Genomic DNA, 16,223 nt, shown 5'->3' on the forward strand with positions numbered 1-16,223 from the left:
GTATTTCCAGCACTTTTTGTTTTTATTTCAGACTTCCAGCATCTGCAGTATTTTTCTTTTATGCTACTATTTAGTTTATATTGTCTCTCATAATTTTTCCTTACAAAGCGCAACACATCACAAAACGTATCCCTGAACTAGGTACACTTTTTGTCCAGTTTGTATACTGTAAAATGGGTAACTGGCAGGGTGAGAGTTTTGATGGAGGATGTTAAAGGACCAGCTTTGTGTTTGTATTTGTGCCTATATTATGAGATCATTCTTTTACACCTGGGTTTTGTCATAGCATGTGGATAATTGTGGAAATAAACGTTAGTACCAAAGTAACCTATTTTATCATATGCGCTTCCCTTCTCCTGTGTGATCTGTAATGTCCAGTTGTTTATTAGTTATGTTGCTTCGGATGTAATGTGTTGAATGTGTTCTTGTTGGTTCCTGGTTCAGATTATGATGACTGTTGCTATCCCTTGGTTGCAGCTAATGTTGCATTCTAATCCTCGCAGGCACTGCTAGACTTCCAGAAATCGGAGAGAAGGCAATTAAACTCAAACCCTTCATCAGGAAGTCGCTGGAATCTATAGTAAAATACCTGGGTAAGATTAGAGATACAGCACTGAAACAGGCCCTTCGGCCCACCGAGTCTGTGCCGAACATCAACCACCCATTTATACTAATCCTACACTAATCCCACATTCCTACCAAACATCCCCACCGTCCCTATATTTCCCTACCACCTACCTATACTAGTGACAATTTATAATGGCCAATTTACCTATCAACCTGCAAGTCTTTTGGCTTGTGGGAGGAAACCGGAGCACCCGGAGAAAACCCACGCAGACACAGGGAGAACTTGCAAACTCCACACAGGCAGTACCCGGAATCGAACCCGGGTCCCTGGAGCTGTGAGGCTGCGGTGCTAACCACTGCGCCACTGTGCCGCCCTCGTAAGCAGCCACGTTTCCTCGTAAGCAGCCACGTTTCCAGCAGATTTACAATCGAGCTTAATAACTGCTGACTCTTGTCACTAAACATGTGCACAGATTTATTTTGATGATATCGTGGTGTGTAATTTGTTAAAAGCAGACGGTACTGCAACTTGGGGGTTGTACAATGGGTCATCACATCTAGGAGCTATGCTCCTAACCACTGGAAGCTGATGGGATGAAGGTGTTCTGTCTGCTGGCTGTGTGTCCTACTTGGAATGAATTTGGGCAACCCTGATTCAGCAATGACTGCTGAGTGCTTCCAGCATTTTCTGTTTCTATTTCAGATTTCCAGCATCCACAGCACAGTGTTTTGCTTTTGATTAACTGAACAGTCAGCTAGGGTTTCTGAGTTTGGTATTCAGCGAATATCTTACTATTGAAGGGGGCAACGCTTGGATGTAATTTGAAAGTTCTGCTGGCATTTGTGGAATTGTATCACGGCAAGAGCTTGCACTTTCAGTAATCTGTGGAGCTGTACTGGGATTACCTCTGTGAATGCAGTGTGTGACATGTCCTATTCTTTTACCCTGCAGAACTCCACCCACCTGTTAAGACTGCTTCCAGTCTGGCTGTACACTCAGGCAATGTGACTCCCGCTAAGATGCCCCCTGTCCTAAACCACGGCTCTCCAACTATTCTGGGCAAACGAGGATACGAGCAGCACAATGGCATCGATGGTCAGTATATCGTACAGAATAAACGGGTAGCTAAGCTGCTCAATCACCTATCTTCACAGTCCATAGCTCTAGTTCAGATCTAATTCCACACCTTTCTGACAACATCACCTTGTGTCATAAACACCAAGCTTAAGAGGACACTCTTGTGATTATCTGACTTGTAATGAAGTTCATGTGCGCTCCTTAGCAATAACCTGTTCATGCTGACTTCAAACCTAACATTGTGACTTGGGTGCCCAGACTGTGTGCAGGTTTCTGCCCCATAGATGAAGCTGCATAAACCATGATCTGGAGTGACGGAGCCTGATTCTTGGATTGGGGTACATGGCTCCACCTGTGGTGACACAGAGTCACTGTCCCAACAACTCTCCCATTCATGTTGCTTAGTCTGTTGATGCTTCCTGCAAACTGCACAGAGGGCTTGGGTGAGACTGAGAAACCTCAACTTCGTGATCCACACTGGTTTACCAGATGGTTCGCTCTTGCTTACTACAGTTCGGTTATGTGTCAGCTCAATTGTATTTGGTATTCTATATTGTTCTTCATCACTGTCTGTTGGTCCTTGTTTACCAGGCACTATGAAGAAACGTCTGTTGATGCCGTTTAGGGGTAAGACAATCGCGCAGTCGTGCTCACGGCTACACGCTCATCGTGAGTGCTTTGTGTTGTTGCTCCCCTTGCAAATCCCCCTGCTTTGATAACCTCCAAAACAGCCTCCTGCTCATGGCATTTCATCACCTATCAGTTCGAGAACTGCCAAAACACCAGTGAGGCTTCTGGTCAGATCTCGTGTAGGGCTTGTCGAATTACTTGGATATTTAACCCAGTTTGTGCAGTGAGAGAAACCTCAGTAAGGCTGCCTGGGAACAAATCCTCCCTATATTCAGGAGCAAGTAATTCCAGTCACTAGTGATTAACTTCAAATGGATCTGGACCTCCTTAACTAAATTCTAGGAACGGTTGTGTTTCAGGTGGAATGCATCTGTACCCTGCTTTCAACAGCAAATAAACTTCATCCCTAACCAACACCTTTTCCAGGTGGATTTTACTGTACTTATTCTCTGGAATAAGCACTCACTCTGCAAGAATTGAGGAAGATCTGAGATGGACAGATTGCAGTGCTGTGTCTGTCCTTGTGTAAGGGTATAGACAGAGTTCCTGCAGTAAAACAATAATCATTAGGTTCTTGCACAGCTTGGAAATGTTGGTCGAGTCCCTGTGCTGATTTGTTTTGGTGCGATGTTAAGTTTGCTCTCGGGCATCCTGTTAGGCAAAATAGCTTTTAATAGAGTGGGAGACCACTTATAGTGGGCTGCTATCCCTTGCCTCCAACACAGTAGGTCAGGAGCACTTCTGGTGATCCTTGGGCTACAGAGGAGCATTTCCCTCCACGGCTGGTCAAGGCAATGTGATGTTGAGTGCTATAAACCAAAAGGTTCCTGGTTCATTCCCAGCTTTTGCTGCATTAGCTGGTCTCAGCCAGAGCAGCAGGTGAGGCACTGCAGTTGGCTTTAATAACCTGAGGTAGAAATTGGTCAGAGTTTCTGCTTGTGGTCACTATCCAGAGCCCACTTCTGGAAAGTGCGTATGTGGACATGAAACGAGGGCTGAATTGGCTCAGCTGTCCACAGCCACTGTCCAGTCACACAAGAGGAATGGCTTCTTGGATGAGCTGGATCTGTGGGGATGAGCTAGAGTAGGGCGCCTGGTGCCTGTGGAACCGATTCCAGGGTCAGCCAGCATCTCCACTGCAGAAGAAGGATGGAGGCTGGAAAGGACAGATTCCAATTTCAAACGTGGCGCTGTGTTGGAGTCTGTGCTGGGACAGGTGCCCGCCTGGGTGGGGGGTGGGGGGGGGGGGCGCGGGTTTGGGGACCTGTAACTATTTTCGGTTTTGGAGTTGGTGGAGAGGGGTCGGAAGAATGGGGCAATTTTTAAATTCATGTATGCCTGGCTTTTTGAGATAGTTCCGTGGATGTTTTGGAGTGTTATCGGTTTGCCATACTCCTGGCTTGTGCCGTACTTGTTTTCACAGATTTGTGTCCCATTTCCTGTACAACAATAGAAGCTGCAAGGCAGTTATACAGTTCACTGGCACCCAATCCCCATGATTTATGCAACTGCTCTTAACTCCCTTGCTGTTTGTTATTGTGTGTGTAATGTATACCATGCAGTGACTTTGCTCGTCAAACCTTTTAGTGCTGACCGGTTCCCTCACTTTTTCTCACCTTGCGATGAGCAGCGCAGTGGTTATGTGAAGGATGGTCGGGTAATGAATCGTAGAACCATGAGTTGGCTGTTGAGATATAGTCACTGTATTGTATGTGTTATGTGCTTATTCCTGCTTCAGTGGTGTCATCTTGTGTCTGTTAGCTGGTCATTATTCTGTGAACCTGAATGAAATGTGCTGTATTTTGATTTGAAGATAGCTGAACGCAGTTTGGGAAATCAGTTGTTGCACAAGATAATGATGAGGCAGATCATTGGGCCCATGGTTCATCGATCCAGCTACCACTCCTCTGTTTCAGCATCCAACTGCTTCTTCAGCGATTCTGCCGTTTTCATCTCTTGCATCTTCCTGCAAGTGTTGAGGGTCAGCAAACAGCAGTCCCAGCTCACAGGTTATAGTTAAAGCATATCTCCCTCTACTCTGCTTCAACCTCAGGAACATGCCCAGTGACTCCATTTCCCGCACCAGTGTTTCTGTGTCCGTTCAGGGCAAAATTGCAGTTTGTGGTTTAGGCCCATGCTCATTGGCTTAAGCCTGCCCCAAGCTCACCTCACATAGGATCCTTAGAGCTGAGGAGGCTTCATTTGCCCAGGCTGGATTTAAACCCATGTCTCAGGTGATCGGCCTCTGTCCAACTCATCATCCCACTCAGCTCCCCCATCTGACACTCTTAGTGCTCCTAAAATATGTAGCAATTACCCAGCCATTATAAAAGCTCATCACAAGGTGAGCTGTTTAGAGCTTGCATGAGATTTTTGTGTTTTCTACCCTAACTTATTCCATGAAATTATTATTTGAAGAGGCTTCAGTGAGTTCTCCAACTTTTGCTGCTGTAGGATCTCTGTGTTGAGTCTGTGTGTGCCTCTCACTACTATAGTGCATTGGTGTGTAATGCTCAGCACATAATTTATATGGCACCTTAGGGGAGTCAGGATAAAGGAGCCATCCCACTGCTGCCCCTAAACTCAACCCAGGAGAGTTGGTACCGGGATTAGCATTGTGCAGTGTTTGGGCTGTGACTCAAAGGTGAAGATGAGCAGAGGATGGTGAAGTAAATAAGCAAGCCAGTCAGATCTGATTTGTATTTCACTTCCACCAATCGTTTTCAATCCCAATGTTCAGCTATAACCTCTTGTTATAGCTGACCCCAGAGGGATGTGTGTCAGAACCCTGCAACATTTCAGTGCCTGTGTTTGAATCTGGAATCAGCCATTTGCTTAGGAAGCACGGGGTAGTGAAGACAAGAAATGACCGCGTTCAGAACCAGTTGGTTATTTTTCTGGAAACGTGGTAATGCTGCTAGACATGGAAAGCCTATTTTAAATTATGGGTTTAGTTCATTGGAACCATTGAATTCCCACCATTGCCTGTTACTCTCATCGGTGAGGCACGAATGATGCCTGCTCAATCCTGCTCAATGTAAATTATCAACTGGGTTTGATAAAGTAAGCATGGGAAAATCCCAGACTGGCTCCAAATCCAGCCTTTCCAGATCAAACACAACAGTCTACTAAAATTTTGAGGCCCCTGTGTATGTGAATATTTTCTTCAGTGAATTAATGAGATCTGAAAAGTTCAATAAGTGTTTGGTTAAGCATGAATGTGAGAGTGCATCAGCTCCAGAGCCCCTGGTATAGTCCGAGACTGTTGAATTTTGGTTCAGGAGTTTTGTTAAAGGTTTTGTGCAAAAAAAGGCCTTAATTGAGGGGAAGTGCAGTGGTACAGATGAGCTGCAGTCTTGGAGTGAGAAACCTGCTGTGCAGTACTGGTGAGCTTGGGCTGCAGTTACCTACCGTTGAGCACAGTAAACCAAATTCCAACTAAAGGAGTGAATCAGTTAGTCTTTGTTCCTCCAGCTTCTGCATACAGTTAGTGATAACTGTCCATTGTACAGGAGAAGGTTTCTGGGATGACCATTCCTTGTGTCCAGAGGCTGACCTTCAGTCTCAGGTCCAAGCTGTGTGGGTTTATTTCCAGTGGCCTCCCAATCCAGTGATTTTCAAACTTCTTTTGGTTTTATTTGTGTCACTCAGTACAGTAAGCTGCTTGATTTTTTGCTGTTTGCCTCTCCAGTTTCAGCATTGACCTGTAGATGCAACTGACAGACCCCTGCCCCAGTCCTGGTGCTGCTCTATATTCTTTCCACCTGCATGTGGAGATTGGATGTAATGTAGATGCATCGGTATTCCGAAGTTGATCAGTCATGTACAGAGTTCCTTCCTGTTTATTGACTGGCATGGCCTGCAGCTCTGGGAGACTTTTGTCAGTCCGTTGTCTCACCAAGGGCTGTGCAGCTGTGGAGTGATCAAGACTGTTGCTGTCCTTACCTGCAATCTGCATAGCTGCACTTGACAGCAGGGTGATCAGGAGCAGGAACCCTGGCTGGTGTCTTCTGTAACCCTTGGGCACCAAGCCTTGACAGACCAAGATGGCTCAGTTTGACTGGAATGTTTTGGTGCTCTAACTTCTCGTAATATGTCTCATTCCTGTCTCTGCCAAGCCAAAAACTGATTTATCTCCGAGAAGGTCTGATACAACAGGTTGTGGGTAGATTGCCTCTCTGGTGACCTCTCCTGGGGTGGTGATAGTAATTCCTGTATGGTCAGTGGAGATTGAATTTATTGACAGAATGAGGAAGACTAGTTGAAATACATAATCTGTCCACATTCCCTGTGCATTCAGCTTGATTTTGATCATTGGCACTGAGACCCTGGGTATTTAAACATGCTTCATGCTGGTTGGCTAAGGAGATCCATTGATGGAGCCTGGGTGCAGAATCTTTGACGTGAGGATATTTCGATCAGGGAAAGAAGCAGAAATCTCACACACCAGACTGGCTTCCCCAAAGCCTGTATGCGTTGTTTGTGTCTGCAAACTCTGTTCCTTTTGCTGCAGAGCTGGGGATGAGACAGGCTTGTTTGTTGTAATTATCAAACCTACTGACACTGTACTTCTTGCTTTATATTTAGCTAATCATGGACAAGTTAGACAAATGGTAAGTGTTTCCTACACGCAATTCATGTCTTGTACAGTTTTTTTGCCCTTATGAGAGGGATCCCATTTCAGGCACCCAGTGTGGCCATCAGATACACTCGGGGCAGATACAGCCTGGGTTCGATACAGAGTAAAGCTCCCTCTACACTCTCCCCATCACACATTCCCAGGCCAGGTACAGCACGGGTTAGATGCAGAGTAAAACTGACCTCTCTCTGTACTCGTCTTGTGCGTCAGTTCCAAACCAGAAAAGTGCCTCAACTGCCCCAGTCTTTCAACGATCATTCTCATTTTTGCCAATGGAGCAGAGAAGTAAAATAATTCGAATAACCCCACCTGATTTCCGATCCTGAGAAGCACCTGACCAGTTTCCTGTCCATCTGGAAGATCTCCCAACAGTAGCTAAGAAAAAAAACAGGTTCCTCAGGTTTTCACACTTGTGTGCCAGGTATTCAGTCTCTGACACTCGATAGTTCCTTGGGGAAATGACTTTCGCTCTGAGAATGTGTGGGTTCACTGCCACACCACAGACGTGAACAAAGACTAGAGGCTGATGCTTCAGTGCAATATCACTGGGACCAGTCAGATGCTGTGTTCTTTCCCAATGTTGTATGATATTATAGACTCAACCCACTGCAAGTTAGGGAGGTTTCTGTTTGTGTGTAGGTCTCTGCTTATATAACCCCAGAGCATTGTTTTTGGATTGTGTTAATGATACAGTGCTATTCTGTAAAGCAGCGAGGAAAAATGACTGGGTCAGTTGCTTCAGGCTGTTCTTGCCCCATATCCCCACCCACCCTCTGCCCCGCTACTGTCCCGCCTCTCCCCATTTCTACCCCTTGCCTAACCTCTCCCCATTCCCCTTGGTACCATCTTCCTCCTGTCGCCATGTCTCCCCATCCCCCCCCAACTCTGTATCCCCTCCCCTCCCTGCTCACTTTGACAGTCCACACCTTGTGTTGCTGAGCATTAATTGTTTGTGTCCTTTGACAGACTGCCATTAACCGAGGTTACATGATTAACGGGAAACCGTACTCGAGAAACTCCAAAGTGCTGAAGCCTGGGTCCCTTCCGCCAATGAAGGGGAGAAGAATGAACTGGATTGATGCACCCGATGATGTTCTTTTCATAGCGACAGACGAAACTCGGTAATTACTATATTGACCCTATTTTACCGACAGCCAGACTGGGAGCTTCTCGGATCACAGCAAGTCTGCTGAGCTTGCTAGTACTCTCCTGTCAGCTTGACCTTCCTATTTCTGTCAGGGTTTGAAGTGTAAGCTGCAATTTGCACTTCTTGCTCCCCCTTCTCATGTCGCTGTTTAGTTGCTTTCGTGGTAAGTATGTTAAAAGCAGTATACTAGATCAATTTGATTCAACAGAAATTATGCTCGTGCTGAAATGATGGCGTGAAAATCAGATTCCAGGCTTAACAGAAAGTGCAGTACTATTAATATCGTTTCTCATTTTCTTGTTCATTATGAAGGTGCTCCACGTGGATTCGGTTTGGGAATCAGGAGCATAATCTCAACCCGCTGACAATGCAAGTAGGAGGGTTAGAGACCTCACAGGCAGACAGGCTAGCAGAAGGGGTAGATACAGTTTAATGTGCTGAAATCTGAAGGAGAGGAGGGGGGAAGCGAGAATTGAGTATAAACATAGAAAGTTCTGCAAATGACCCTTGTGGTTAAACACAAATAGTAATTTCTTGAAAGTGCGAGTGCAAACAGGTAAATCCAGAAAAACAACAATAGACCTGTGCTCCAGAACTTGCCACGCCCCTAGCCAAACTGTTCCAGTACAGCTACAACACTGGCATCTACCCTGCAATGTGGAAAATTGCCCAGGTATGTCCTGTACACAAAAAGCAGGACAAGTCCAACCTGGCCAATGACCGCCCCATCAGCCTACTCTCAATCATCAGTAAAGTGATGGAAGGTGTCATCAACAGTGCCAGCAAGCAGCACTTGCTTAGCAATAACCTGCTCAGTGACGCTCAGTTTGGGTTCCGCCAGGGCCACTCAGCTCCTGACCTCATTACAGCCTTGGTTCAAACATGGACAAAAGAGCTGAACTCAAGAGGTGAGGTGAGAGTGACTGCCCTTGACATCAAGGCAGCATTTGACCGAGTATGGCATCAAGGAGCCCTAGCAAAATTGAGGTCAATGGGAATCAGGGGGAAACCCCTTTGCTGGCTGGAGTCATACCTAGCACAAGGGAAGATGGTTGTGGTTGTTGGAGGTCAATCATCTGAGCTCCAGGACATCACTGCAGGAGTTCCTCAGGGTAGTGTCCTAGGCCCAACCATCTTCAGCTGCTTCATCAATGACCTTCCTTCAGTCATAAGGTCAGAAGTGGGGATGTTCGCTGATGATTGCACAATGTTCAGCACCATTCGTGACTTCTCGGATACTGAAGCAGTCTGTGTAGAAATACAGCAAGACCTGGACAATATCCAGGCTTGGGCTGATAAGTGGCAAGTAACATTCGCACCACACAAGTGCCAGGCAATGACCATCTCCAACGAGAGAGAATCTAACCATCTCCCCTTGACACTCAACGGCATTACCATCGCTGAATCCCCCACTATCAACATCCTAGGGGCTACCATTGACCAGAAACTGAACTGAAGTAGCCATATAAATACCGTGGCTTCAAGAGCAGGCCAGAGGCTAGGAATCCTGCGGCGAGTAACTCACCTCCTGACTCCCCAGAGCCTGTCCACCATCTACAAGGCACAAGTCAGGAGTGTGATGGAATACTCTCCACTTGCCTGGATGGGTGCAGCTCCAACAACACTCAAGAAGCTTGACACCATCCAGGACAAGGCAGCCCGCTTGATTGGCACCCCATCTACAAACATTCACTCCCTCCACCACCGACGCACAGTGGCGGCAGTGTGTACCATCTACAAGATGCAATGCACCAAGGCTCCTTAGACAGCACCTTCCAAACCCATGACATCTCCCAACTAGAAGGACAAGGGCCGCAAATACATGGGAACACCACCACCTGCAAGTTCCCCTCCAAGTCACACACCATCCTGACTTGGAATTATATCACCGTTCCTTCACTGTCGCTGGGTCAAAATCCTGGAACTCCCTTCCTAACAGCACTGTGGGTATACCTACCCCAAATGGACTACAGCGGTTCAAGAAGGCAGCTCACCACCACTTTCTCAAGGGCAATTAGGGATGGGCAATAAATGCTGGCCTGGCCAGTGACGCCTACATCCCATGAATGAATAAAAAAAAACAGCAGCATCTTGACTTCCGCAAATAGGAGTAAAAAACAACAAAGAAATTATGATTACATTTTTGAACAGGCCATCCCGCCCAACTGGTCTATGCTGGGTTTTATGCTCCACCTTGGCCTCCTCCCAGCCCTCTTCATATAAGCCAATCAGCATATCCTTCTGTTCCTTTCTCCCTCATGCTAATCTTTCTTGCCCTTAAATCTATCTAACCTATTTGCCTCAACTGCTCCAAATGGTAGCAAGTTCCATATCCTAACCATATTCTGGACAAAAGTTTTTCCTGAATTCCCTATGATACTTATTCGTGACTATCTTGTGTTTATGGTCCCAATCGGGATTGAGTCGGAGAGGAATTTTCCCAGATTTTCTCTCTGAATCGCGCCTCTCAGGAGATCACTTGGTTTTGGGTGAGTTGGAGACTGTATCTATTGTAATACATGCAAGTTATCACAATTGTGTGGGACAAGCTGCATAGACCAAAGGGTCTTTACCGGTACATTATTGTTTGCATCCTTAAATCCCTTTACTCCTCTGCTCCATTTAAACTCCTATTTTCCGAGCTGTATATGGTGTCCGAATACCAAAATGCACCACCTCACACTTAACTACATCGAAATTAATTTGCCATTTAAATGCATATTCGACAAGTTATTAACCTCTTTTATTTTGTCACGGTCTTCACAATTTTGCAATTGTGCTTCTGATTCCCAACCTGTTTATGTAAATGGTAGACAACATTGGTAGACACTGATCCCCGGGGAACACCACTTCCAACCATCTGCTAGTTGTGGCTTGACCATTGTACAGACTCTGGTTGCGGCACAGTTAGCATGTGCAGTTTTGGAAAACCCATTGTAGAAAGGATATTAAAGCCATAGAGAGCGTATGATGCAGATTCGCCAGGATGATGCAGAGATGGGAAATACAGTTGTAAGGAGATGCATGGGATACTGAGACTATTCCCACTGCAGCAGAGATTTCAGAGAGAGGTTTTAAATTATGAAGAGTTTTGAAAGTGTGAATGGAGGAAAGACTATTTCTACAAGTGGTACAAGCCGGACAAGTGGGGGAACATTTACGGGATAGTGACCATAACTCTAAAAATTTAAGGTAGTTTTGGAAAAGGACAACGGTGGACCGGAAATAAAGGTACTGAATTGGGGGAAGGCCGATTTCAATGTGATAAAAACAGGATCTGACCAAAGTGGACTGGGAGCAGCTACTTGTAGGAAAGTCTGGTCAGTGGGAGTTATTCAAAAAGGAAATAGTGAGAGTTCAGTGCCAACATGTTCCCGTAAAGTTGAAGGGTAGGACCAACAAGTCCAGGGAACCCTGGATGTCAAAAGGATATAGAGGATTGGATAAGGAAAAAAAAGGAGGCTTATGGCAGATTCAGAGGGCTGAAAACAGCAGAGGCCCTAGAGGAGTACAAAAAGTGTGTGGGGGGGGGGGGTACTTAAATAAGTAATTAGGAGAGCGAAGAGGGGGCATGAAAAAATAGTGGCGGGCAAGATAAAGGAAAATCCCAAGTCGTTTTATAAGTATATTAAGGGCAGGAGGATAACCAGGGAAAGAGTTGGGCCCATCAGGGACCAAAGTGGCAATCTGTGCGTGGAGCCGGAGGAAGTAGGTGAGGTTTTAAATGATTACTTTTCATCTGTGTTCGCTATGGAGAAGGACGATGTAGGTTTATAGATCAGGGAGGGGATTGTGATATGCTTGAACAAATTAGCATTGACAGGGAGGAAGTATTAGTGGTTTTAGCGGGCTTAAAAGTGGATAAATCCCCAGGCCCAGATGAGATTATATCCCAGGCTGTTATGTGAGGCAAGAGTGGAGATAGCAGGGGCTCTGACACAAATTTTCAGATCTTCTGTCGCCACAGGAGAGGTGTCAGAGGACTGGAGGACAGTGAATGTGATACCATTATTCAAGAAGGATGGTAGGGATAAACCAGGTAATTACAGGCCAGTGTGTCTAACATCAGAGGTAGGGAAATTATTGGAAAAAATTTCTGAGGGACAGGATTAATCTCCACTTGGAGAGGCAGGGATTAATCAGGGATAGTCAGCATGGCTTTGTCAGGGGGAGATCATGTCTAACCAATTTGATTGAATTTTTCGAGGAGGTGACTATGTGTGTAGATGAGGGTGAAGCAGTTGATGTAGTCTACATGGACTTCAGTAACGATTTTGATAAGGTCCCGCATGGGAGATTGGTCAAGAAGGTAAGAGCCCATGGGATGCAGGGCAAATTGGATCCAAAATTGGCTTCGTGGCAAGAGGCAGAGAGTGATGGTTGAGGGTTGTTTTTGCGATTAGAAGCCTGTGAAGAGTGGTGTACTACAGGGCTCGGTGCTGGGACCCTTGCTGTTTGTAGTGTACATTAATGATTTAGATGTGAATATGGGAGGGAAAGAGTCATAGAGAGATACAGCACTGAAACAGGCCCTTCAGCCCACCGAGTCTGTGCCGACCATCAACCACCCATTTATACTAATCCTAAATTGATCCCATATTCCCTACCACATCCCTACCTTCCCTCAATTCTCCTACCTATGATAGCTAACAACAAATTATTTCGTCAAATTATTCTCTTCCCGACAGGTACATGCATTAAACCGCAAGCATTTGTAAATAGAAATAGCTGGAAAAACAGCATCCATAGAAAAACATGAGAATGTTTCAGGTCTTGGATCAGTAAGTTCGTAATGACACAAAAATTGGTGTTGTAAATAGTGAGGAGGAAAGCCTTAGATTATGGGACAATATAGATGGGCTGGTAAGATGGGCAGAGCAGTGGCAAATGGAATTTAATCCTGAGAAGTGTGAGGTGATGCATTTTGGGAGGACTAACAAGGCATGGGAATATACAATGGATGGTAGGACCCTAGGAAGTACGAAGGGTCAGAGGGACCTTGGTGTATTTGTCCATAGATCACTGAAGACAGCAGCACAGGTGGTTAGGAAGACATATGGGATACTTGTTTTTATTAGCCGAGACTTAGAATCTAAGAGCAGGGAGGTTATGATTCAGCTGTATAAAACGCTAGTTAGGCCACAGCTGGAGTACTGTGTACAGTTCTGGTTGCCACACTATAGGAAGGATGTGATTGCACTGGAGAGGGTGCAGAGGAGATTCACCGGGATGTTGCCTGGAGCTATGATGAGAGACTGGATAGGCGAGGGTTGTTTACCTTTAAATCAGAGAAGGCTGAGGGGGGACCTGATTGAGGTATACAAAATTCTGAGGGGCTTAGACAGGGTAGTTAGGAAGAAACTTTTTCTCTTAGCAGAGGTGTCAATAACCAGGGGGCATAGATTTAAGGTAAGGGGCAGGAGGTTTAGAGGGTATTTGAGGAAAAAAAAACTTTCACCCAGAGGGTGGTTGAAATCTGGAGAACACTGCCTGAAGGGGTGGTAGAGGCAGGAACCCTCACAACATTTAACAAGTATTTAGATGAGCACTTGAAATACCATAGCATACAAGGCTACTGCCCAAGTGCTGGAAAATGGGATTAGAATAGACGGGTACTTGATGGCTGGCACGGACACAATGGGCCGAAGGGCCTGTTTCTGTGCTTATAACTCTATGGCTCTACTGGTTGGGGGGTCAGTGAGGGGTCATCAATTTAGAATTGCCACAGTGAGGAGGGAAGTTTTTTTTTGACATGGTGAGTATTGCAGTTGTGAATGCTTTTCCACAGGGAGTGGTTTAAGGGAAAGCGGATAATGATTTGAAGCTGAGGGAAATGCTGAGATATAGGGAGAGCACAGGGTACATTATGGCTCAGCATTGAGCTCTGGTCAGTGTGTGCTGGGTGAGCGGCACTGTAAAAGAAAGGTTTACAGAAAAAACAGAGGATGGGGCTATAAAGCAGTTTATTTTCAGAGTGTTAATGTACATGCTGTATTCTATCCCATGTGGATGCAGTTTCACTTGGATCCGTATGGAGAATGCTTTGCCATTACAACACATTGCTCAGATCACAGGGCAGTATTGGTCACAATGTCACAGAAAGAATACATCTGCATTAGAAATGGAACAGAGAACAGTGACTACACTGAAGTGAATGAGCAATGAGGAAAGGCTAGAGAGGCTCAAACAGCAAGACAGATTATCGAGGGATCTCGTCAACGAATACAAATTATTAAATAGTATTGATATGGTCATGTTTAAAACTTGGGACTTTTCATCCTTGCTAGTGAGGCTGCTTGGCTGTGGGACATCAAGTGTGGGTAATGGACTGTGGGACAAGGGGGCATAGATACAAAGTGAGGAACAGTAAAAGCAAACTGGAGCCAAAAACTGGACTCTCAGCCCTCCATTCAAAACCTGACTGAAACTGTTACTTTGACTTGGAATATGTTTCTGTTGTGCAAATTGTGGTTTTATTTAGAGTATTTTTTTTTCTTGGAACTAGGAAAGTGCGTAAAATGCTGGGGCCGGTAGATATGAAGCGGGCAGCGCGCCAGCCCTACAGGCAGATTCTCATCCGGCAAGGACGCGCATCTTCTGCATCGCAGCAGCCCAGGCAGCCCATGAATGAAGAACCAATAGTCATCGAGGATTAACGCAAAGTGGAGTTTTAAATAAAGCGAGACTGTAGTCCCTGTTATACTTGAACCTTCAGTACGCATGAAGTAGAGCTCCTGAACTAGACTCCGAATCAAGTGCTTGTCAGCCTCACGTTTAAGATCAAATTGAAGGATTATTATTTGAGTTAGATTTCCAGTTTCCCTCCAGAGTGGACAATGGCAGTGGACGGACAGTGGCCGGTGGCTACAGTTAAAGGCAGTTCTGACAGCCCCTTCCACCTCTTCTCAGTGGCTGCGCCTTCCCATTTGTCCCCGCAGGAAGCGGAGCTGCCTCATGATGTAATTTGCGAACCTGAATGGTCTGTGGGTTCTCTTTGTTCTTCGAACTACCCTCTGCTCCAGTGTGTGCTGCTGGGGCCCCCAGAACAGTGTGGTTGTCTATGGCTTGGTAAAAGGTTTTTTTTAAAGAAAAAGAAAAAGTAAAGAAAAAGATTTTAAGAATTCCTTTTATTTTGAGAATTGTCTGTAATAGTTTAAGGAGGTGCCGTTTCTCCTCGGTTTAAGAAGCAAGTTATGTTTTTATGGACGGGTTGGCGTGCAGTTAATGCAGTGCATTGTTTTTGCATGTTACACTGTATATTGTATCCTTGATTTAAAATGGTGCAGTTTTCCAATGGAGCAGAAGAGGAAAGAACTTTCTTAAAAGACTTTTTTTCATGTATGACCTTGAATCTTTTCATCACTTGAGATTCGTTATTGCAAGTTTCACAGTGAATAATTATGTACAAAATATTTTTCCATGTTTCTGACTTGGGTTGTGTTTGAAACACCCTGATTTTCACAGTGAGATATATTACTACTACAAGGTTCTATAGTTTAGTGTGCTGATATGTACATACACTGCTAATGTAGTTAGTAAGTTAGTGTTATTCAGTCATTCCATAGGATTCAGGGGAGGGGCAGTGGATGTAAAGTTTTACTGATTCTATTTGTAACAGCTTAAGGAAGTACATTGCTCTCCTGGGGCAGCTTGGGCTTGGTGTTCACAGAACAGTCAAATGAAGCTCATCCTTAGCCATACGAAAAAAATAAAGCATCAACTGAAATCTCTCCAAGTTACTTTCTTTTACTCCAGCGTTTTATTTTGTGAACTGTTCTTTTGGTATTTTTAGGTGATAAAGTTGTGGCACCTTTTCTTTTTAGTACTTGTGTAAGCTCTGCCTTTCTGCGCCCTGCCCTTGTGCAGACTTCACATATATACCCTAGATTCTATAACAGTCGCCATGGCTTGGAAGGTAGCAAATGCTAACCCCGCTATTCAAGGAGAGAGAGAAAAATCAGAAATATAGGCTGGTTAGTCCAACATCAGTTGTCGGGAAAATGCTAGAGTCCGTTATTAGGGATGGTATAACAGGACACTGAAAAAAAATCATGACTGGGCAGAGTCACCACGATTTAGGAAAGGAAAATCACGTTTGACAAATCTCTTTTTTTAGGATGTAATTAGCAGGGTGGATCTAGTGCATTTGGATTTCAAGAAGT

General features: G+C 45.1%; 1 protein-coding gene across 6 annotated transcripts in view; it reads left to right on the forward strand.

The window, feature by feature from the left end:
- Positions 1 to 15,791, forward strand: part of LOC137353125 (metastasis-associated protein MTA1-like) — a 135,047-nt gene extending 119,256 nt beyond the window's left edge. For 4 of the 6 annotated variants that reach the window (XM_068019143.1, XM_068019148.1, XM_068019146.1 and 1 more), the window contains 6 exons: positions 504 to 593; positions 1,520 to 1,663; positions 2,237 to 2,314; positions 6,863 to 6,888; positions 7,881 to 8,035; positions 14,567 to 15,791. In XM_068019143.1, coding sequence (XP_067875244.1) covers positions 504 to 593; positions 1,520 to 1,663; positions 2,237 to 2,314; positions 6,863 to 6,888; positions 7,881 to 8,035; positions 14,567 to 14,717 — 644 coding nt within the window. In that variant the 3' untranslated portion in view covers positions 14,718 to 15,791. The remainder of the gene's footprint in view (positions 1 to 503; positions 594 to 1,519; positions 1,664 to 2,236; positions 2,315 to 6,862; positions 6,889 to 7,880; positions 8,036 to 14,566) is intronic. The other 2 variants (XM_068019144.1, XM_068019145.1) reach the window with 2 other exon arrangements.
- Positions 15,792 to 16,223: the final 432 nt, after the last annotated feature.

Source organism: Heterodontus francisci, chromosome 40 (genome assembly GCF_036365525.1).
Source record: "Heterodontus francisci isolate sHetFra1 chromosome 40, sHetFra1.hap1, whole genome shotgun sequence".
NCBI classification, from domain to species: domain Eukaryota; kingdom Metazoa; phylum Chordata; class Chondrichthyes; order Heterodontiformes; family Heterodontidae; genus Heterodontus; species Heterodontus francisci.